The sequence below is a fragment of the Cebus imitator genome, unplaced genomic scaffold (genome assembly GCF_001604975.1).
Source record: "Cebus imitator isolate Cc_AM_T3 unplaced genomic scaffold, Cebus_imitator-1.0 Scaffold228, whole genome shotgun sequence".
Classification (NCBI taxonomy): Eukaryota; Metazoa; Chordata; class Mammalia; order Primates; family Cebidae; genus Cebus; species Cebus imitator.
This window is the reverse complement of record NW_016107543.1, coordinates 2,131,594-2,154,128: the sequence shown is the minus strand read 5'-3', so window position 1 is coordinate 2,154,128 and position 22,535 is coordinate 2,131,594. Positions and strand designations below refer to the sequence as shown.

Sequence of the window (22,535 nt, the reverse complement as noted above, 5' to 3'; positions counted from 1 at the left end):
TGTTGACGAAGTCTCACTCTGTCACCCAGGCTGGAGTGCAGTGGCGCGATCTCAGCTCACTGCAACCTGAGCCTTCCACATTAAAGTGATTTTCCTGCCTCGGCCTCCCAAATGGCTGGGATTACAGGTGCCTGCCACGGCGCCCGTCTAATTTTTGTATTTTTAGTAGAGACGGCATTTCACCATATTGGCCAGGCTGGTCTCAAACCCCTGGTCTCAAGTGATCTACCTACCTTGGCCTCCCAAAGTATCAGTATACATTTTGTTGTTGTTGTTGTTTTGAGATGGAGTCTTGTTCTGTTACCCGGGCGGGAGTGCAGTGACACGATCTCAGCTCACTGCAACCTCCGCCTCCTAGGTTCAAGCGATTCTTCTGCCTCAGCCTCCCAAATAGCTGGGATTACAGGCACACGCCACTATGCCCGCCTCATTTTGTATTTTTAGTAGAGACGGAGTTTCACCATGTTGGTTAGGCTGGTTTTGGACTCCTGACCTCAGGTGATCCACCTGCCTTAGCCTCCCAAAGTGCTGGGCGTGTCCATATACATTATAATGAACAATTACAAAACACGTATCCAAGTAACCACCACCCCGTCAGGAAGTTATACATTACATTGTGGTTTACCCTCTAGTTGCCATCCTCCTCTGTGTGCTTCCTCTAGACCAAGCCGGTGGCATTTGCTGTGCGGACAAATGTTGGCTACAATCCATCTCCAGGGGATGAGGTGCCCGTGCAGGGAGTGGCCATCACCTTCGAGCCCAAAGACTTCCTGCACATCAAGGAGGTGGGTATCTGGAGGGAGGCCAGGGAGTGGGTGCCAGGAGACAGGCAGCCAGAGTGCTAGTGGACCAAAGGCTTCTGAGCCAAGAAGAGCCGGGGTGAATCTGCTGTGTGACCTTAGACACATCTCTTCACCTCTCTGAGCCTCTTAGTTTTCTACTGGAAAAATAGGGTGGTAATGCTTAGGTCAAAGGTTGTTGAGAGGGTGTGTTGGGGGGCCTGAACTGGCGTGGTGGTGTGCCCAGGACATGTTGGTGCCTGCATTTACTCCAGTGGCCTTTCTAGAGTAGGCTGGGCACATGGGGAGAAAAAGGACCCTTAGAATTGTGTTGGGCTGGGCGGCTGGGTGGTCGTTGGCCAGACAGCATGCTGGTCTCAGAGTTGTCCTGAGAATTGGCAGCTCTATTCAGAGGCTGGTGCCAGGTCTGGGGATCTTTGAGGGTACCCTCACCTGTTCCCCTCACCTGCCACCCCTGGGGAGGGAGGCGAGTCTGCGTGGTTCCCCTGGAGAGTGACTGCTAGCTGGCCCCTCCAGTTTCCCTCTTGGTCTTTCCACCCACCTGCCATGTTCTTTGCAGAAATACAATAATGACTGGTGGATCGGGCGGCTAGTGAAGGAGGGCTGTGAGGTTGGCTTCATCCCCAGCCCCGTGAAACTGGACAGCCTTCGCCTGCTGCAAGAACAGAAGCTGCGCCAGAACCGCCTAAGCTCCAGGTGTCTGGGTAGGGTGCGGGAGGGGGGCTGCCAACCCCACCAGAGGCCACACGCACAGCCTGGACTAGGCCTCCATGGTGGCCCCTGGCCCTGAGGGCACAGAGCTGCCTGTGGTGTCACCAGTGGGGCTGGAGCACCTCCGGGGGTGCCGCCTATGAGGGGATGAGACCCCCACCCCTACCTCTTTGCTCACAAGCTCCATTTTTCTCTGCCCACACAGCAAATCAGGTGATAACTCCACTTCCAGTCTGGGAGATGTGGTGACTGGCACCCGCCGCCCCACGCCCCCTGCCAGTGGTAAGAGCCATCGCCATGCAGGGGGCTGGGGAGGAGCTCCTGGGTAGGGTGTTCTCCCCACTCCCTGACTCCTCATTTCCCTGCAGTAGGAAGCACCCAATCCTGTGTCACCCAGACACATGCAGAGTCCCCCTCTGTGAAGAGTAGGGTACCCCCAAGCTGGGCCTGTCATGTCTCTCCTCTCCCCTTTCTTTGGTAGCTCCATCTCTCTGCCTGATTCCCCTGCCCCACCCCCATTCATTTCTCCCAGCCCTGTTCCATTCACCTCTTCTTCTTTCTTTTTTCCCCATCCCCATCCCTGCGTTCTGTACTTGTGTCTCCACGGTCATCTCACTCCTTCTCCCCACCTCGCCTCCCTCCTCCCTCTCTCCTGACTCTCCGGTCCAGGTAACGAAGTGACTAACTTAGCCTTTGAACTAGACCCCCTAGAGTTAGAGGAGGAAGAGGCCGAGCTTGCTGAGCAGAGTGGCTCTGCCAAGACTAGTGTTAGCAGTGTCACCACCCCGCCACCCCATGGCAAACGCATCCCCTTCTTTAAGAAGGTAATTCTCGCTGGGTTCTTGCAAGAGGTGGGGGAGTCAGGGCCAGCGCTTTGGTGGAGGGATGGGGTTGTAATCGATTCAGATGTGGTACTAGCCTGTTCTGTGGGCATCAGGGCTTCCTGCTGAGGTGGAGGGAAGGGTAGCGTGGGCACATCCCTCTCCACACACAACTCCACCCTGGCCCCATCTCCGGGAAGGAGTAGTTCTTGCCCTTGGAAGGTTGCTCCCCCACACCTGGGGCAGCAGGGTCTGGTGGTCATGGACCCTGACCTCTACTCTCAATCCCAGTGGCGTGTTCTGGTATTGGCACCCAGCATGTGAAGCAGGGAACAGGATGGCATTCCTTCTTTGCCCTTTTTTGACTCTCTGGGTGGGCCCATAGTGGGTGGGGGCTCTGCTGGCTGCAGAGCAAGACAGTTAAGGGAACCCTGAAAATGGGCAGGTTGGCATGCATTGGGGGCAGAAGATGGGCATGAGTGTAGGGGCTGCCACCCTCTCCAGTTCTTTTCCAAGACCCAGAAGAGGGTAGGGTATGTCTGAATAGTCCAACATCTGCTGGACTGACTGTCAGTCCTGCCCCCAGCCCTGATCCAGGGCCATCTCTGGCTCCCCCTTGGTGTGGGGTCCCCTTCCCCCTCTCTGGCTCTGTCTGTCACTAACACGCATGCCCTGTTATCTCTCCTCGTCTGCCTGGCTCTCCCACCCTCTCTTGTCCTGGCTCCTGCCTTGCCCTCTGCCCCTGCCTGGGTCCCCTTCCCTCTCTCCTCCCCCTCCCTCTCTTGGCAATCTCTGGATCCAGCCAAACAGAAGCAGAAGTCGGTGAGTATCACAGCTTTCTGTGTCCTCCTCCCCACTCCCTGGGATGAGCTAGGGGACCTTCTAACACCCGTTCCCATATCTGCCCCCCCATTTCACCCACCCTTCCTGGTTCTCCCTGGCCATCCCTCCCCACCCCCACCCTGATCCCCACATCTGGGCTCTGGGACAAGGGCGGGGGAAGGCTGCATGGGGGAGCCTGGAGTCTGGGGGAGAGGATCTGATGTCATCTCCACTCTGGGGTTTCCCCTCCCTGCTTCCCCACCAGACAGAGCATGTGCCCCCCTATGACGTGGTGCCTTCCATGAGGCCCATCATCCTGGTGGGACCGTCGCTCAAGGGCTATGAGGTAGGACCCCCTAGAGGGAGTGGACACAGAGGGGCCATAGAAAGATCTTCAGACCCCAGAGACATCCCCTAGAAGGATCCAGATCCCCAGGGCATCCTCCCCCGCGGGCTACAGACCTTCAGAGAAAACCCCCAGGGGGCCCAGCCCATGGGAAGACCCACACAGAGGAGCCTGGTCCCCCAAAGAAACCCCCAGAGATGCCACTTACAGGGATCTTTGGAATCAGAGATCCCAATGGAGACCCCTCAGACCCAGACCCAGACCCCCACCCACCATCCTCCATAGAGACCTGTTCAGAAGAAAGTGGAACATGAGGGTACAAATACCCAGCTGCTTAGACTCTGAGTGGCTTTAAATGCTTGCTTTCTCCTCCACCCCTCCCCACAAACCTCCACCCCCCAGGTTACAGACATGATGCAGAAAGCCTTATTTGACTTCTTGAAGCATCGGTTTGATGGCAGGTAAGACACCGGGAGCTGCTTCCTACACCTGTCGTGGCTCTCTACTGCTGGGGTGGGCAGGATGCTTCGAATCACAGTCCTGACACTCTTGGACTGAGGAACGGAAGGCGGTCCTGGAACTGGGGAGTGGGCAGGGCATTGCAGCCCACCCTGACCCCTGACTCCCCTCTTGCCCCATTCCCCAGGATCTCCATCACTCGTGTGACGGCAGACATTTCCCTGGCTAAGCGCTCAGTTCTCAACAACCCCAGCAAGCACATCATCATTGAGCGTTCCAACACACGCTCCAGCCTGGGTGAGCCCACGCCTGCCGTCTTTACTCCCTGGACGTGGGAGGGGTGGGAGGTAGTGGGCGGGACCATCTCTAGAAGAGTTCCCTCCACCTCCCACCTCCTGGGAGGCAGCCTGACATTCCCCCATCCACATGACTCCCTGCCCCCAGCTGAGGTGCAGAGTGAAATCGAGCGAATCTTCGAGCTGGCCCGGACCCTTCAGTTGGTCGCTTTGGATGCTGACACCATCAATCACCCAGCCCAGCTGTCCAAGACCTCACTGGCCCCCATCATTGTTTACATCAAGATCACCTCTCCCAAGGTAGGTGCAGGAGCCTGACCCTGGCCGGGACAGTGTGGTTTAAAATGAGTGCTCTGGAGTTGGGTTGCTTGGGATTAAATCCCAGCTCCACTGCTTACTAACTGTGTGACTTAATCTGCCCACATCTTAAGTTTCCTTCTCTTTAAAGCTCTGTTGTATTGTCAAGTGTTTCAACCTCGTATGAATGTACAGCACTTAGCAAATGGTCTGATACAACATGTTAGCTATTATTCACTATTATTAGGGTCATGCAGCCCAGTCCCCTGCCTCCGCTCTGATTGACCTCCCTGCCCGGGACCGAAAGAATTCTGTGCTTTTGTTCCAGTGCCACCCAGCTACTTGGCAGCTGGGAGATCTTCCTTTCTTCTTCTTCTTCTTTTCTTTTTTCAAGTCAGGGTCACGCTCTGTCACCCAGGCTGGAATGCAGTAGTGCGATCATGGTTAATGTAGCCTGTGCCTCCTGGGCTAAAGCAATCCTCCCACCTCTGCCTCCCAAGTAGCTGGGACTGCAGGTGTCCCCCACCATGCCTGGCTAATATTTTTATTTTTATGTTTTAGAGATGGGGTCTAGCTGTGTTGCCCAGGCTGCTTTCCTCTCTTGGTATCAGCCCTTTTGGCTGCAGTGTCCTCATTTGGACTTTGATGGCGGGGAAATCGGTAGGAAGGCTGCCTTACTTCTTGGTTGTATTGTAGCACCATTAACTTTCCCTTCTAGATGCCAGTGGGGATCTGAGAAGCATGGAGGAAGAGTTGAGGTGAAGGATTTGAAGTCAGAAGACAGCATGGTCTTAAAATTCTAGCTTTGATTGGTTTACGTATTTATTTATTGATGTTGGTTTTTTCTTACTGAACTTGGATCTTGGGGGGATTATTTAGCCTCTGATCCTCCATTTCCTCACCTATAGAGTGGGGTTATAATCCCTCTCTTGTGTTATTGTTGAGCAGATTGCTGTAAGGAGCCCAGTATATTCTCTGATTTATGATGGCAGCCAGTCATGGTAACCATTATCATCCCATGATTGCATCCCATGAGGTCAGCTCCCTAGACCAGTTACTGAACCTTTTTTTTTTTTTTTTTTTTTTTTTTGAGATAGAGTCTCACTCTGTTGCCCAGGCTGGAGTACAGTGATGTGATCTTGGCTCACTGCAACTTCTGCCTCCTGGGTTCAAGCAATTTTCCTACCTTAGCCTCCTGAGTAGCTGGGATTACAGGAACCTGCCACCATGCCCAGCTAATTTTTGTATTTAAATAGTGATGGGGTTTTACTGTGTTGGCCAGGCTGGTCTAAAACTCCTGACCTCAGGGGATCCACCCGCCTCTGCCTCCCAAACGGCTGGGATGACAGGTGTGAGCCACCGCGCCTGGCATAGAATGCCCTTTATGGCAGCATTTCCCCCAATCCAGGAACCAATCCAGGATCATGTGTGGACTTTTATTTTTTTTTTTTGAGACAGAATCTCGCTCTGCTGCCCAGGCTGGAGTGTAGTGGCATGATCTCTGCTCACTGCAACCTCTGCCTCCTAGGTTCAAGCGATTCTCCTGCCTCAGCCTCCTGAGTAGCTGGGATTACAGACATGCATCACCACGTCCGGCTAATTTTTGTATTTTTAGTAGAGACGGAGTTTCACCATGTTGGTCAGGCTGGTCTCAAACTCCTGACCTAGTCCTCCTAAAGTGCTGGGATTACAGGTCTGAGCCACCATGCCCAGGTGACTTTTTTTTTTTTTTTTTTTTCAAAGACAGAGTCTTGTTCTGTTGCCCAGGCTGGAGTGCAGTGGCAGGATCTCGGCTCACCTCAACCTCTGCCTCCCGAGTTCAAGTGATTTCATGTCTCAGCCTTCAGAGTAGCTGGGACTACAGGTGTGTGCCACCATGCCCAGCTAATGTTTTACTGTTATTTTTTAGCAGAGACAGGGTTTCACCATGTTGGCCACGCTGGTCTTGAACTCCTGGCCACAGGTGATCCACCTGCCTCAGCCTCCCAAAGTGCTGCATAACAGGCATGAGCCACCGTGCTCGGTGATCTCGGCTCACAGTCAACCTCTTGGGCTCAAGGAATCCTCGTACCTCAGCTTCCTTCGTAGCTGAGACCACAGGTGCACACCATCACACCTGGTTAAGTTTTATATTTTTTTTCTAGAGATGGGATTTCGCCAGGTTGCCCAGGCTGGCCTCAAACTCCTGGGCTCACACCTCAGCCGCCCAAAGTGCTGAATTACCACGCCTGGCCTAGTTTTCTTTAATCTGGAAGGGTTCCCCAGCCTTTCTTGATTTTTCACGACACTGATGTTTAGGGAGAGTACAGGTCAGCTATTTTATAGACCGCCTGTCCCTCCGTGTGCGTTTGTGGGATCGTTCCTCATGATTAGCTCCAGGTTTTGCATTATTATAATTGTTGTCGTCGTTGAGATGAGAATACTAATAGTAGCTAGCTGACAGGATCGTTGTCAGGGCTGACTCCATGTGTGAAAAGCACAGAATAATGCTGGTCTGTGGCAAGTGCCCCACACAGGAAGACTGTTTTACTGTTGTTAATATGGAGGGTGTGGCTGGCTCAGTGGCTCATGCCTATAATCCCAGCACTTTGAGAGGCTGAGGCAAGCAGATCACTTGAGGCCAGGAGTTTGAGACCAGCCTGGGTAACGTAATAAGACCCTGTTTCTATAAAAAATTTTTAAAAAGCGGAGTATAGTGGCATGTGCCTGTAGCCCTAGTTACTCAGGAGGCTAGGCTGGAGGCTTGCTTGAGCCCAGGGTATAGTGAACTATGAGCACGCCGCTGCACTTCAGCCTGGGCGACAGAGCGAGAACCAGCCTCTAAAATAAAAAAGGCCAGGTGTGGTGGCTCAAGCCTGTAATCCCAGCACTTTGTGAGGCCGAGATGGGCAGATCACCTGAAGTCATCAGTTTAAGACCACATGGCAAAACCCCGTCTCTACTAAAAATACAAAAAAAATTACAAAAAAATTAGCTGGGTGTGGTGGTGGGCGCCTATAATCCCAGCTACTTGGGAGGTTGAGGCAGGAGAATCCGGGAGGCGGAGGTTGAGGTCAGCCAAGATCGTACCATTGCACTCCAGCTTGGGTGACAGAGCAAAACTTATTAAAAGTTATTTAATAAGCAACACTTATTAAAAAATAAAATAAATTTAAAAATGGAGGGTGGGCAGGCCTATAACAAGGTTAGAGAAGTTGGGAAGGAGAATCACTACCCTTGTAGCCCCTAAGGAAGGCGGACATGAGACCAGGAGAGAGCCTGAGCATTGCATAGGGTAGACACAGGGCTGCTGAGGTCCCTTCTGCAGGGGTGCCCAGGGCTGAGAGTTATGGAGCATTCAAGGGCCCTAACACTCGCTCTCCATGCTGATGCAACCAGGACCTGCCTCTCTGACTGGGTGCATTGCCTGAGTCTCTCTAGCTCCTCTTCCTTTTGTCCCTCTGCAAACCAGGTACTTCAGAGGCTCATCAAGTCCCGAGGGAAGTCTCAGTCCAAACACCTCAACGTCCAAATAGCAGCCTCGGAAAAGCTGGCACAGTGCCCCCCTGTGAGTGCCAAGATCCTGGGGAAGGGAAGGGAGGGAGCGAGGGAGGGCACTTGGGTCGTCCTGGTTTCCTCTGGCCTGCACGAGAGACAGAGTGACCAGGAACACCTGGGTCAGGCCCGTAGGTGCAGACTGGTCTTCCGGGAGGAGCGCAGGTCTGTCAGTCGAGGACTGGGTTCAAGCCCCAGAAGCACCCTTTCTGTGGAGAGTCAAGCCCTCTCTCCAGCCTTGGTTGCCTTATCTTTAGAATGAGGGAGTTGGACAGAGTGCCAAAACGGCTTGCAGTTCTGCTAATCTGTACATCTGAGAGCCCTCCTTCCCTTCTTCCACATCCAGAGGCCTCTTTTTAACCTTGTCCTTCAATCCCTTGACTCTACCCACTGCACCCAGGCCACACCCTCAACCCCCTTGGCCACGCCCCACTCATCCCAGCCCCGTCCCCTAACCCCGCCTCCACAGGAAATGTTTGACATCATCCTGGACGAGAACCAGTTGGAGGATGCCTGCGAGCACCTGGCAGAGTACTTGGAAGCCTATTGGAAGGCCACACACCCGCCCAGCAGCACGCCACCCAACCCGCTGCTGAACCGCACCATGGCTACCGCAGCCCTGGCTGCCAGCCCTGCCCCTGTCTCCAACCTCCAGGTACAGGTGCTCACCTCGCTCAGGAGAAACCTCAGCTTCTGGGGCGGGCTGGAGTCCTCGCAGCGGGGCAGCGCGGTGCCCCAGGAGCAGGAACACGCCATGTAGTGGGTGCCCTGCCCGTCTTCCCTCCCGCTCAGGGGTCAGAACTGGAGTACAGGGAACATGGAGGAGGAAGGGAAGAGCTTTATTTTGTAAAAAATGTGATGAGTGGCAGCTTCTGGTGTCTGTGGTTTTTGATGGGTCTGGGGCTTCTGGTGCTGGCTTCCTGGGCCTGGTGCCATAGGACCGCATCTGTTGCCCGCTGGATCTCAGGCCTGATGGGGGCCCTTTTAAGGCAAGGGGCTAGGAAGGACGTGCGAGGTAGACTGGTACACTCATTCGCTGGACTCCACACCCTGTTTAGACCCAACAGAGCAGGGGCCCTCAGAGCCAGGAGGGCTGACTCTCCCTATTAAACCTGGACTCTCCCTCCCTGGAACCCTGACTCCTCAAGGCCCCTCAAGAGGGACCCAGAATGTGGGATCTTCTATAACTTGATGCGGAACCTTCCACCATTCTCCCAGTTAAAGAGTCCAGGAAAGGCCCTCCCATGGGAGCCCAGCCTGCCTCGCCCTCCTCCGGAGCAAGCCACAGCCTGTCTCTTGATTCCACACCATTAAGTATAAGGTTCTAGGTGAGAGTCAGAAGAAACCCATGAAATCATTCTAGACTGTAGCTTTCAAATTCGTTTTCAGCAACACAGCCCATTTGTTCAATGAATCTTATGTGGAAGCTGAGGATGTAGATAATGCATCCTTGCTCTGCCCTATGAGGAAGCCAGGAGAATGGCCTCCCCTCCACCTCCATGGGGACCCCTGAAGCACTTCTGTGCCCTCCCCACCCCACCCCAGATCTCCAGGCAACAGTTTGGAAACTGCTGCTCAGGTCTAAGCCCCATCAAACTACAACCAAGAAATGAGGCCACAGAGAGGGGAACCGTTTGCTCAGGATCACACAGCTTGAAGTGGCGGGGGAGGGACTGGAACCTCTCTTGTGCCCCACTGCCACAAGACATTTGGTGATGAGGACACTGAGCCACCTCTTCATCTTCAGTAGGAGGGGGAGACCCAGCAGCCTTCCCCAGCTTGCTGCTTTGAGTCCTTGTTGGGGCCAGGGGAGGAATCCCATCAGCCTTGGAGATGGTGTCATCTGCCTAGGGAATGGTGGGAGAAGCATGGGGTTCTGGAAGCCTGAGATTGGGGTCTCGTGATTTGAAGCTAGGGTCAGCAGGTTTGAGCTGAAATCTCCTGTTAATATATTTGGAAAACTGAAGGCAATGACTAACCCAATCAGCCACTAATGAGTGGCAGTACTTAGCTGTTAATGATGATTAACCCCAAGTAGCATTAATGACACGCACCGAGGAAGTGGTGACTCATGGCTCACGGCTGTCGGCCATGGTTGCCCTGAGAGTTCCTGTGTCCTCACATCTGTTGAAGGTCAGGTGTCCCCTGTCCGGAGAGAGGAACGAATGGCCTGAGGTCTGTCCTCTGGCTGGGCTCCAGAGCCATTTGTCCCCGGGGCCCCTCCCTAGAGCCAGCACCCTCCTTCACCCAGGCCAGCCGTCTTCGTGCTGTCACTAACCTGCCTTGCTTTGTTGTGTTCTTCTCACCCCTGCCTGATCTGCATGGTGTGTGATGTCCGTCTGCTAACCAGGGACCCTACCTTGCTTCCGGGGACCAGCCGCTGGAACGGGCCACCGGGGAGCACGGCAGCGTGCACGAGTACCCAGGGGAGCTGGGCCAGCCCCCAGGCCTTTACCCCAGCAGCCACCCACCAGGCCGGGCGGGCACGCTGCGGGCACTGTCCCGCCAAGACACTTTTGATGCCGACACCCCCGGCAGCCGAAACTCTGCCTACACGGAGCTGGGAGACTCATGTGTGGACATGGAGACTGACCCCTCAGAGGGGCCAGGGCTCGGAGACCCTGCAGGAGGCGGCACCCCCCCAGCCCGACAGGGATCCTGGGAGGACGAGGAAGAAGACTATGAGGAAGAGCTGACCGACAACCGGAACCGGGGCCGGAATAAGGCCCGCTACTGCGCTGAGGGTGGGGGTCCAGTGTTGGGGCGCAACAAGAATGAGCTGGAGGGCTGGGGACGAGGCGTCTACATCCGCTGAGGGGCAGGGGCCACGCGGCGGGAGGAAGGGCCCTGAGCCCGGGGGAGGGGAGGGAGCGAGGGGCTCACACTCGACATGTATCCGCCTCCAGGGGGCGCTGTCGCCCTCCTTTCAGATGCCTTGCTCAAAGCTTGGGGTTTCTCCGGTGTTATCTATCATCCCAGCTCCCGGGTGGCCCTTAAGCCCCAGCTGTCGGTTTTTACCTGCCTGTTGCGAATGGATGGCGGATACCCACCTTTCTGAAGTGTCCCCTTTCTCCCATCTTAAGGGGCTCTCCTCCCTCACCCTCCTAAAGAAAAGGTGCACTTCCTGAACTCTTTCTCCTCGGGGCCCTCAGTGACGGTCCTAAGCGGGATGACCCTTCTCCCAGGCTGCAGTATGGGGGAAGGGCTGGGCGCTTTTCCTGGAGAGGGAGGCCACAGATTCTTTCCCAGGGGGCTCTCTTCCCCAGACCCCAGATCCAGGGTCCCTCCCTGCCTGCCCCATCCTCCCAGCTTCCTGGCAGCATCGTCTGGTCAGTGAAAGCTACAGCATGGGCACCCCATGGGGAGCTTGTCTCGGGGAGGGTTCTGGGTGGAAGCTGGCAGGCATCAGACACAGCACCCTCTAACCTCCATGGCCATGGCAACGTCCAGGGCCCAGAACCCTGAAGAGTGGGTAGCCTGAGACGCTGCTCCCCACCCCCACCTCCATGCCTCAGCCTTCGCCTACCCCAGGAATGAGCTTGGCCTCCAACACCCCTTGCCTGCTGCCATTAGAAGAGGGGCCCCTCTGCATCTGAGCCCCACCCCTGTGCCGCCTGGGTGTGGAGCCCATGGAACACTCTGGTCCGCCTCATTTTAAACCAAAAAATTGCTCCTTCACCCTCACCCTGAGGCCCCAGGGGAGAGGACCCGTGGGTTGGTGCCCAAGAGGTGACCACCACCCCAGGGGTTGCCTTGGGACCTTGGATCTCCTCTGGGGGGCTTGGCTGCTGCTGTTGCTGCTCTGTATTTGCCTCTTGTGATTCTGTTACCCATGTCCACTTCCCCCAGGAGAGGCCTTGGTACCCCCTCTCCCCTGGGGCAACCCTCTGCCTCGGCATCCCTATAGCCCAGCAGCCCTGCCCCTCCCCAGCATCCCAGCTGGGCCAGAGAGAGCCGACTGTGCCAACAAGGACTGGGCCCTGCCCGGCTGCCCGCCTCAGGGATGGGCACCTCATGCCTGTCTCGCCACCTCCTGTGCCAATGTCCCACCCTCCCCCGGGGGGTGGGGTGCAGCTTCTACTTACTGATTAGATGACACCACTGCCCACCCTCTCCCCCTCCCTGTCTGGTGTCCTGTGCCCCCATCTGTCTGTCTATATTTGTCTGTACTCCCCTAGGAGAAGTATTTTGCCATATATAAAACCACTGTCCTGTCCTTTGTGACTGCCTCCCAAGCCTGCTTCTTTGTCCTTGCCACATAGTCGTCAGCCTAGGCACCTGGGAGCTGCCGACATGTGGGGGGAATTGAAGGGGTGGGTGCAGGAAGAAGCTGTGCCCTGAGTCGTTGACTCAAAAGGAGAGATGATCCTTTGACTTTGGCCCTCTGACGGATTATGCCCAAGCCAGGAGCTGCTTGGGCAGTCCCCGCTCTGCATTGGCCCTGAGCCCCTCACCTGTCTCTCCACAAGCAGAGCCAGAGGCAGTGTGAAGCTCGGTGTTGCTCAGTGGGTGAGATCTAGACCCACTGGTGCAATGTCTTAAATGTACATGCTTGTTTTTCTGCTCTTGTGGCCTCGCTGCACCCCAACACCTCGGGACAGGGAGGGGCTGAGCTTCTGGCTCCACTAATGCCCCCCTTGTCCCTGCTAACCAGCTTTGGAGGCAGAGAGGCAGACTACTTGTGGCAGCAGGTCAGAAAATCAGGGATTCTGCCAGTCCCAGACAAAGTCAGCAGGTGAGTGGACCCATCCCTGCTATCCCCAGCTGGTAGGATGTGGACTTCTGACAGTTACTGCAACCACCTGTGTCCTGCCTCACACAGTACCCTTAAAGTATTTCCCCTCCCTCCTGGTTCTTGTTTCTTCTTCTTTTTTTTTTTTTAATTTGAGACAGAGTTTTACTCTTGTCTCCCAGGCTGGAGTACAATGGCACGATCTCAGCTCACTGCAACCTCCACATCCCGGGTTCCAGTGATTCTCTTGCCTCAGCCATCTAAGTAGCTGGGATTACAGGCGTGCGTCACCATGCCCAGCAAAATTGTGTGTTTTTAGTAGAGACGGGGTTTAACCATGTTGGCCAGGCTGGGCTTCAGCTCTTGACCTCAGGTGATCTGCCGGACTTGGCCTCCCAAAGTGGTGGGATTACAGGCGTGAGCCACCACGCCCGCCCTTGTTCTTGTTTTTGCACTGATAGCCCTGTAGGACTAGAGTTCCTGAGTCCACCACCTGAGTTCTGAGGCCCAACATGTGTGAGTGAGTGTGTGTGTGTGTGAGTGTGAGTATGTGTGTGCATGAGTGTGTGTGTGTGTGTGTGTGTGTGTGTGGAGGGCAAGAGACATCCCCCAAGACCCTACAGATGAGGAGTTAGTGGATCAAAGAAGAATTGGGCAGGCCCAGAGGTCAAGTGGTTGACGCCAGTTCCCGGGGAGCCAATGGTAACGTTGATGAGCACCTAGTCTCTGCCTTCCAGCATAGTGTATTTCCCGATGTCTTCCTATGCAGTCATTCATTCCTGTGTTTCTTCCTTAAACAAACATTTATTGAGCACCTCCTATGTACCAGGCACAAGTCTAAGTAGGGGCCATAGATGATTTCAGTACAGTATAATGTGCTGTCTGCTGTGGGAGCACTGGGTACTGTGGGAACCTGGAAGAGGGGTTAGTCCCATAACCTGGGGAGGTCAGCTGAGGCTTTCTGGCGGAGGGGAGGCTTAAGTAGAGTCAAGAAGCATGGTTAGCAGACAAGTGGGGGAAGTGTTCAAGGCAGAGAAAGCAGGACACATGCATGACATGTTCTTGGCACCTCACCAGCAAAGTGTGCACTCAAGGTGGTGGCCAGAGAACGGTTGGCAGGAGCAGGTCACAGTGGGCCTTGAGTCACGTTAAGGAGTTTGGGCTTTGTCCTGAAACTAGTGTGCAGAAATGGAAGGACTGTAAGCAACTAGCAAGACTGCGTTGTTAGCAGTTTGGCACATAGATTGGAAGGCCTAGCTTGGAAACAGCTGTGATAATCCAGGTGCGAAAGGAGGGTTTTCCTAGGCCACAGCAGTGGGACTAGAAGGGAGGTAAAGAGGCCAGAGACATCTAGCAGTCAGATGGCCGGGCGTGGTGGCTCAGGCCTGTCATCCCAGCACTTTAGGAGGCTGGGCTGGCAGGACTGCCTGAGCCCAGGAGTTTGAGACTCTTTTATGCAACACGGTGAGACCCACGTTTCTACAAAAACTTTAAAAATTAGGCTGGGCGTGGTGGCTTATGATTGTAATCCCAGCACTTTGGGAGGCCGAGGTGGGCAGATCACCTGAGGTCAGGAGATCGAGACCAGCCTGACCAACATGGGGAAACCCCATCTTAAAAAAAAAAAATTAGCTGGGTGTGTAGTCGCAGCTACTCAGGAGGCTGTGATAGGAAGGCTGAGGTGGGGAGGATCTCTTGAGCCTAGGAAGTCAAGGCTGCAGTGAGCTATGATCGCACCGCTGCATTCCAGCCTGGGTGACAAAGTGAGGCCCTGTCTCAATAAATTAAATAAATAAATATTAGAATCTTGAGCTCTTAGAGAGTAATTGTAGGTGGTAATAAGAGAAAGGGAGGTGGCCGGGCGTGGTGGCTCCCAGCACTTTGGGAGGCCGAGGCAGGCGGATCGCCTGAGGTCAGGAGTTCAAGACCAGCCTGGCCAACATGTGGCAAAACCCTGTCTCTACTAAAAATACAAAAATTAGTCAGGCACAGTGGCACAGGCCTCCAGCTACTCTGGAGGCTGAGGCAGGAGAATCACTTAAACGCAGGAAGCAGAGTCTGTGGTGAGCTGAGACCATGTCACTGTACTCCAGCCTAGGTGACGGAGCGAGACTCTGTCTCCAAAAAAAAAAAAGAGAAAGAGAGGTGACTGCTGATGGTGGTCTTTCGAGCAAAAGCAGATGAAAAAAATCAAAGAATTTAGGGGCAGAAGTGATCAGTCCATCTTTGGTCAAAGTGGGTTTGAGGTGCCTGTGGGACATTCGAGAAGAGAAGAGGAGGCTGGGCACAGTGGCTCATGCCTGTAATCCCAGAACTTTGGGAAGACCAGGTAGGCAGATCAATTGAGGTTGGGAATTCAAGACCAGACTGGGCAACATGGTGAAACCTCATCTCTACTAAAAGTACAAAAATTACCTGGGTGTGGTGGTGGGTACATGTAACCCTAGCTACTTGAGAAATTGAGGCGGCAGGAGAATTGCTTGAAGCTGGGAGGCGGAAGTTGCAGTGAACTGAGAATGCGCCGCTGCACTCCAGCCTGAGTGACAGAGCGAGACTCTATCTCAAAAAAAAAAAAAAAAAAAAAAAAAAAGAGAGAGAGAGAGAGAGAAGAGGAAAAGACAGCTGGGTACATGGTCTGGAGCTCCACAGAGAGGTCTGGAGTGGAGTCTGATGTTCTGAATCAAGGTCGGGCATTATTAACTCCAGTTTACAAAGTTCAGAGCGGTTAAACTATTTGACTGCAGTTACACAGCCATGGGGCAAGGATTTGAACTCAGATATATGGATGCCAAGTTCTGTGGTGCCTTTGACCCCCAAGTTCAATGCTAATTCCTTTACCCCAGGATGCATCAGCTTCTGCAAGGGTGGGGGTTGGGGATTGGGAAGGAGGAAGCGGGGGTCTGAATGCATTTCTGTCTGTGTCTCATGTGCCTTCTGCTTGAAATTGCATTTGCAAGGCAGGCGTGGTGGCTCACACCTGTAATCCCAGTACTTTGGGAGGCCGAGGTGGGTGGATCACTTGAGGTCAGGAGTTTGAGACCAGCCTGGCAAACATGCGGAAACCCCGTCTCTACTAAAAGTACAAAAATTAGCCAGGTGTGGTGGCTGGCGCCTATAATCCCAGCTACTTGGGAGGCTGAGGCAGGAGAATAGCTTGAACCCGGGAGGTGGAGGTTGCAGTGAGCTGAGATCGCACCACTGAACTCCAGCCTGGGCAACAGAGAGAAACTCCGTCTCATAAAGAAAGAAAGAAAGAAATTGCATTTTCTCAGAACTTGCAGGCAAGTCATTTCTAGCTGGCTTGGAGAGACTTCTAGATGGGGGCAGATTCTTGTTTCTTGGTAACCAAAAGCTCTCAACTAACTCTGGTGACACCATCAGCAAGTTAGTGTTTGTCAACATGTGAGGATTTCAACAACCATGGTCAGCTGAGACCTGGCAGGAACCGAGGGACTGGGGACCCCTCCTACCTGGGACCTTCGTTTCCTTCCCTGACTAGCTGCTCCTGTCTTTGCAGTGGATTCTGTTCCAGAATGAGCTGGTGTGGGAGAAGCCCAGGTCCCTGGTGTGGCCTAAAGTTTCCAGTGTTCTACAAAAAAGTCAACTAGGCTGAGGCCACCATGGTCCAGGGACAAGGGGGTGTCCCAATTCAGTATCCTAGAAAAAAACTTTGTCTTAGCTCCAATAATCTCTTCTTCAGAGAAGGGTGCCTTGCTTCCCTACTAAATTAGGCCATCTTACTCACTGTCTCTCAGAGGTTTTTTTTGTGTGTGTATGTCTGTGTGCCTGTGTGTATCTGTCTCTCCTTCTAGAACATAAGTGCCATAGAAACCCAGACTGGGACTGGGAGCAGTGGCTCATGCCTGTAATCCCAGCACTTCTGGAGGCTGAGGCAGGAGGACTGTTTGAGTCCAGGAGTTTGAGACCAATGGCAAAACCCATCTCTAAAAAAAAAAAAAAAAAAAAAAAAAGAACCACACACACAGACACAAAATGCAAAAATTACAAACCACACACACACACAAAACACAAAACACAAAAATCAGCTGGGAGTGGTGGCTTGCACCTCTAGTCCCAGCTACTTGGGAAGCTGAGGTGGGAGGATCGCTTGAGCCTGGGAGGTTGAGGCTGCAGTGAGCTGTGATCCTGCCCTGGACTCCAGCCTGGGCGACAGAGCGAGACTCTGTCTCAAAAACCAAACCAAAACAAAAATATAAAGACCTGGACTGGGTCTGTTTTGTCACTTCACGTGTTTCCTGGCTCGTATTTGTCAAATTGATGATTAAATGAATGAATGCTTCCTAAGATCCAGATCCTGGGCCTCAAAGCAAAGGCAGATCTTCCCTTCTGTTTTTCTATTTTCTTATTTTCTCTTTTAATTATTTTATTGTATTTTATTTTAATCAGGCAGCCTCCCGAGCCAGAGTATGCTCAGAGAAATCCGCTCTCCTTTTCTGTTTACTGAATGTATTTCCGGCTTGCAGAGTGTCACTTTCAATTCTGCAAAGAGGAGGTGGGGAGGGCAGCATGCACTCAGAGGTTCCTCCCCCAACCCCCTATCCCTGGGAAACAGATGGTAAAATGCTTAAGACAAGGCTGCTTCCCTCAGCGCCCTTGGTGCCCCACCCCCCAGCCCCAGTCTTAGCTCCTTGTCTCCAAAGGCTGAAATGCAATCAGCCCAGATGTACTCTGGCCGTCAACTCTATCCATCTAACTCTGGGCACCAAGCTGGGTGGGATGCAAGTCTGTATTTAGTGAGCTATTTTCCTTCTTCCTCCTGCAAGCTTCCCAGCCTTCCTCAATCCTCTTACACTTGTGTTCACCTTCCTTTTTTTTTTTTTTTTTTTTTTTTTGAGACGGAGTTTCGCTCTTGTTTCCCAGGCTGGAGTGCAATGGCGCGATCTCGGCTCACCGCAACCTCCGCCTCCTGGGTTCAGGCAATTCTCCTGCCTCAGCCTCCTGAGCAGCTGGGATTACAGGCACGCGCCACCATGCCCAGCTAATTTTTTGTAGCTTTAGTAGAGACGGGGTTTCACCATGTTGACCAGGATGGTCTCGATCTCTTGACCTCGTGATCCACCCGCCTCGGCCTCCCAAAGTGCTGGGATTACAGGCTTGAGCCACCGCGCCCGGCCTCACCTTCCTTTTTTAATACTCCAAGTGCCATTTCTCAGGCTGTAGTTTAACTCATTCTGTCTGACAGCAACACATTCCTCCTGTGTGCCGGACTCTGGACCATGCAGGGAGCGGCCGGCACATGCTGGTGAACAAAATATCAACCCTGTCCTAGGATGCACAGTTGATGGGAGGAAACAGACTTGCCCGTCTATAATCCCAGTGTAGGGAGAAGCCCCATGTGGCTGGAGAGCCAAGCCAGGGCTGGGGAAGCAGGTGGCTTTTATGGAGGGGAGCTAAAAGGTCTCAGGCATTCTCCTTTCTGAGAAGGTGAAAGGCACTCAAGGAGGAAATGCAGCAGCAAAGGCACGGTCAGAAAGAGCTGGGCAGGTGGGGGCAGGAAGCAATAGATGCAGAGCCGGGGAGAAAAGCCTGCGAAGGCAGGTGGGGGCTGTTCATGGAGGGTCTTGAACGTCAGGTGGAGACTCATCTGAATCCACTGAGCAATAGGGAGCCATTGAAGGTTTATGAGCTGATGGAGTTACAGACTCTGAGCTGTGCTTTCGGAAGGTTAAGTAGGACCATGGGGGAGGATGCCCTGGGAAAGGAGAGGTAGAGGCAGGGAGACTAGTTAAAGAGTTGTTACTGGCCAGACGTGGTGGCTCATACCTGTAATCTCAGCCTTTTGAGAGGCCAAGGTGGGCGGATCATGAGGTCAGGAGTTCAAGACCAGCCTGGCTAACATGGTGAAATCCCGTCTCTACTAAAAATACAAAAATTAGCTGGGTGTGGTGGCACGTGCCTGTAGTCTCAGCTAATCAGGAGGCTGAGAGAGAATTACTTGAAGCTGGGAGGCAGGGGTTGCAGTGAGCTGAGAACGCACTACTGCACTCTAGCCTGGATGACAGAGTGAGACTTCATCATGCACACACACAAAAAATACAAAAATTAGCCTGGCATAGTGGTGGGCACCTGTAATCCCAGTTACTCAGGAGGTGGAGGCAGGAGAATTGCTTGAAACCGGGAGGAGGAGGTTGCAGCGAGCTGAGATCCACCACTGCACTCCAGCCTGGGTGACAGAGCAAGACTCCATCTCCAAAAAAATAAAAATAAAAAAGAGGTTGTTACCTTCATGGAGGGTTGTTACCTTAGTGGAGGTTGTAGGAGGGCAGTGCAGTGGGATGGAAGGAGCTGGTGTCCCGGAGTATTGGCTGGATCTCCTGTTAACCACCCCCGCAGCCAGAGGGTGATTTGTCTTTTCAACTTCTTTTTGTTTTCTGTTTTTTCCCAGCTTAAGCAAAGAAAGAAATGTACAGAAACTCCCCCTTCGATTCCCTCTCTCCTCCTGGCCTCCTGGTTCTCTGTTGGCCCCTGTACTCCTCTGCCAGGTATCTGGGGCCACTCTGTAGGGTCTCCAGATGGAGGATCTCTCCTCATGCTCCCCACTTTTGGGGGTCAGGAAGCTGTGCCTGAGCAGTGGGTTTGTCAGTGAATTGCAGGAGCACTGATTTATCCTAGAAGTTGCCTAGCACCAAGGGGAGACCCTGCCCTTCCCCAAGGGAACACACTTTGAGAAAGCCCACAAGATCCACGCTAGTGAACCGACTGAAGATCTGTGGAGGGTTGGAATATTCTCTCAGCTCAGAGACGATTGGTGAGCCCCGTCTGTCTTATACAGCTGGTAGGTACAGAAAGTGGGTCACCTGGGGTTTTGCTTCAGTCTAGTGCCCTAGACATGGCACTCAGAGGAGGGAGAGCTGGGATCCGGTTCCGGGCGCAGTGCTGAGTCTCCCCTATTTGCGGTGGTGGAGCAGTTCAGCCGGAGAACCCTGGAGTTTTCGAAGGGCGTGGGGAGAGCTGGAGGCTGGAACCCCCTCCCCCACCCCTTATTCCTTGGACCTCTCGGGCCCTGGACAGGTAGCTCGTAGTCACTGGGATGTCTATAGCGCCCGTGAAGGGCCAGCGTCCCAGAGGGTTCCCAGGTCTGGTTGGTGACCTGGGCATGCGGCTCCCCCAGCTTCATAGACGAAGCATGCCAGACCCTCCCCGGGGGGGCCGGGGCGGGTGCGGGGCTCCGAGCACCAGGCCGACCCCGCTCCAGAGGCCGCTGAGTCCTCCTGCACCTGCCTGGCCCAGGAAGCGCCATGAGACAGCTGATAGCCAAGTTAATGAGCATCTTCGGGAACCGGGGTAAGGGACGCACAGAACATGCAAGCGAACGCTTTGATCTCGCTCTCTTCTGGGACGCCTCTGGTCTGGGGTCGGACGCACTGGGGGACCTCGGGCTCCAAGGGTCGTGTGTGGGAGCTCCTTGCCTGCCCGGCGGTCACCCCTGCCCCCGTCCCCACCTGCTCCTCTTGGGTCCCCGGGCTTCGGTGCGCCCCAGGACGCAAGGCTAGGCGAGCCTCCTTCCTTCCAACTAAACGGCACCAGCGGCGGGGATGGGGAGCCGCTGCGGGTTTCCTGAGATTGTGACTTCATGTTCGGCTCTTTCTCCAGACACTGTCTCTTGGCAAGCCCTGGACCCTTCAGACACTTTTCTAGAATGTGAAGGGAGGTGGGGGCTCAGCTGTTTTTTCTACGGTCCCGGAGTGGCGCAGGCGTCCGGGCTGGGTGGGAAGTAGACGCGGTACGGTGGCCGGAGGTCCGCAGCCTGCTGGGGGCGCGCTCTCCTTCCTGGGAGGTCGGGTGGGGGCACACAGTCCCTTGGTCATCGGGTTTGGCCCTGACGCTGCCCTTCCTCCGATGCTTCCAGAACACAAGGTTATCATCGTGGGACTGGACAATGCAGGAAAGACCACCATTCTCTACCAGTTGTAAGGGACTCTCGGGCGGCGAGGGTAGAGGGCTGGGCCTCCCACCAGACTGACAGGCATGGGGACCAATCACTGGAGCTCTTCTCGGGGCTCCTGGGCTCCTCTGCAATCCCGTGGAGTGACTGGGAACGCTGCTTGGATCTTCCTAACACAGCGGCTCCTCTGTCTGTCTTACAAATCCTTCACCGCACGGGCAACTGTAGCTCCGACTGCTTTCCTCCATCTACTCGGGAACGCTGCAAAACTCAGCTCCAGGCCTGCCAAGTGTCCCAACCTGCCTCTCTGCGCTTCGCTCCCTCTAGCGTCAGACCCGGACCCCCTCTGCCTGTTAACTTTCTTCCCCTTCTTCAAACCCAAAGGCTCATGAGGCCTGGTAGCTCCGGGTCTAGCAAGCCTGGCACAGGCGGGTGGTGCTGAGTAAATGCCGATCGAAGCTTTCCCCGGTATTCGCTGTCTGGACGGTGGTACCGCTCCCATTTTAGAGCCTCCCAAGTACTTTACTTAGGACAAGCTTTTTCATGAAAAAGTAATACAGGCAAATGATTTCAAAAATACATAAAGGAAAATTTCAAACAATGGAGGAATACACAGTGAAAAGTAAGTTTCCTTCTGCACTGTAGCCCCTAGTTTTCCTCCTATTGTAAGTTTGCGGTAACTTTTCGGATGCATTATTTGCATATAAAAGCATGTGTATGTTTTCTATGTCACTTTAAACAAAGCATCTCTCTGATGTCCCTCACTGTGTCTGTTTCATTTTTCTAAACTCTTGCATTTCAAAGTGTGGTCTGGGGCCGGGCGCGGTGGCTCAAGCCTGTAATCCCAGCACTTTGGGAGGCTGAGGCGGGCGGATCACCTGAGGTCAAGAGTTCGAGACCAGTCTGGCCAATATGGTGAAACCTCATCTCTACTAAACACACACACACACACACACACACACACACACACACACACACACGGCCTGGTGCAGTGGCTCATGTCTGTAATCCCAGCTAATCAGGAGGCTGAGGAAGGAGAATTGCTTGAACCCGGGAGGTGGAGGTTGCAGTGATCAGAGATTGTACCACTGCATTTCAGCCTACGTGACAGGAGTGAGACTCCATCTTAAAAAATAAGTAAATAAAAATAATTAGCTGGGCATGGTGGCAGGGGCCTGTAGTCCCAGCTACTCGTGGAGAGGCTGAGGGAGAAGAATCACTTGAACCCAGGAGGCGGAGGTTGCAGTGAGCCGAGATGGCACCACTGCACTCCAGCCTGGGTGACAGAGGGAGACTCCATCTTAAAATGCAAAACCGGCTAGGCATGGTGACTTATGCCTGTAATCTCAGTACTTTGGGAGACCAAGACAGGAGGATCGCTAGAGGTCAGGAGTTCGAGACTAGCCCATGAAATGGGGTTTCCAACGTGGCAAAACCCCATTTCTACAAAAATTAGCCATGTGTGGGGGGCATGCGCCTGTAATCCCAACCACTTGAGACACTGAGGCAGGAGAATTGCTTGAACCTGGGAGGTGTGACGGTGCCTGTACTCCAGCCTGGGCAACAGAGTGAGACTGTCTCAAAGAGAAAGAAATGCAAAACCCTAGGCCCCAGCCCAGACTCTCTGGTCAGACCCTGCATTTTAACAAAAATCTCATGTGATTTAACTGCATATTAAAGTTTAAGGAGGCTGGGTTCTGTGGCTCATGCCTGTAATCCCAGCACTTTGGGAGGCCAAGGCAGGAGGATCTCTTGGCAGGAGCCCAAGGCCAGGAGTTCAAGATTAGCCTGGGCAGCATAGTGAGACCCCA

At 53.9% G+C, this 22,535-nt stretch overlaps 2 protein-coding genes across 5 annotated transcripts in view; both read left to right on the top strand.

The window, feature by feature from the left end:
- CACNB1 (calcium voltage-gated channel auxiliary subunit beta 1) overlaps positions 1-12,307 on the top strand; it is an 18,687-nt gene extending 6,380 nt beyond the window's left edge. For 2 of the 4 annotated variants that reach the window (XM_017497259.2, XM_017497261.2), the window contains 11 exons: positions 663-785; positions 1,360-1,496; positions 1,717-1,793; positions 2,181-2,335; positions 3,420-3,500; positions 3,903-3,961; positions 4,147-4,256; positions 4,404-4,555; positions 8,004-8,099; positions 8,556-8,741; positions 10,437-12,307. In XM_017497259.2, the coding sequence (XP_017352748.1) occupies positions 663-785; positions 1,360-1,496; positions 1,717-1,793; positions 2,181-2,335; positions 3,420-3,500; positions 3,903-3,961; positions 4,147-4,256; positions 4,404-4,555; positions 8,004-8,099; positions 8,556-8,741; positions 10,437-10,901 (1,641 nt within the window). In that variant the 3' untranslated portion in view covers positions 10,902-12,307. Of the gene's footprint in view, positions 1-662; positions 786-1,359; positions 1,497-1,716; positions 1,794-2,180; positions 2,336-3,134; positions 3,155-3,419; positions 3,501-3,902; positions 3,962-4,146; positions 4,257-4,403; positions 4,556-8,003; positions 8,100-8,555; positions 8,955-10,436 lie in introns of those variants that run through there. The other 2 variants (XM_017497260.2, XM_017497262.2) reach the window with 2 other exon arrangements.
- ARL5C (ADP ribosylation factor like GTPase 5C) overlaps positions 11,517-22,535 on the top strand; it is a 16,741-nt gene continuing 5,722 nt past the window's right edge. Inside the window, exons 1-5 of the mRNA XM_017497263.2 lie at positions 11,517-11,554; positions 12,741-12,821; positions 17,480-17,561; positions 19,667-19,850; positions 20,689-20,749. Coding sequence (XP_017352752.2) covers positions 11,517-11,554; positions 12,741-12,821; positions 17,480-17,561; positions 19,667-19,850; positions 20,689-20,749 — 446 coding nt within the window. The remainder of the gene's footprint in view (positions 11,555-12,740; positions 12,822-17,479; positions 17,562-19,666; positions 19,851-20,688; positions 20,750-22,535) is intronic.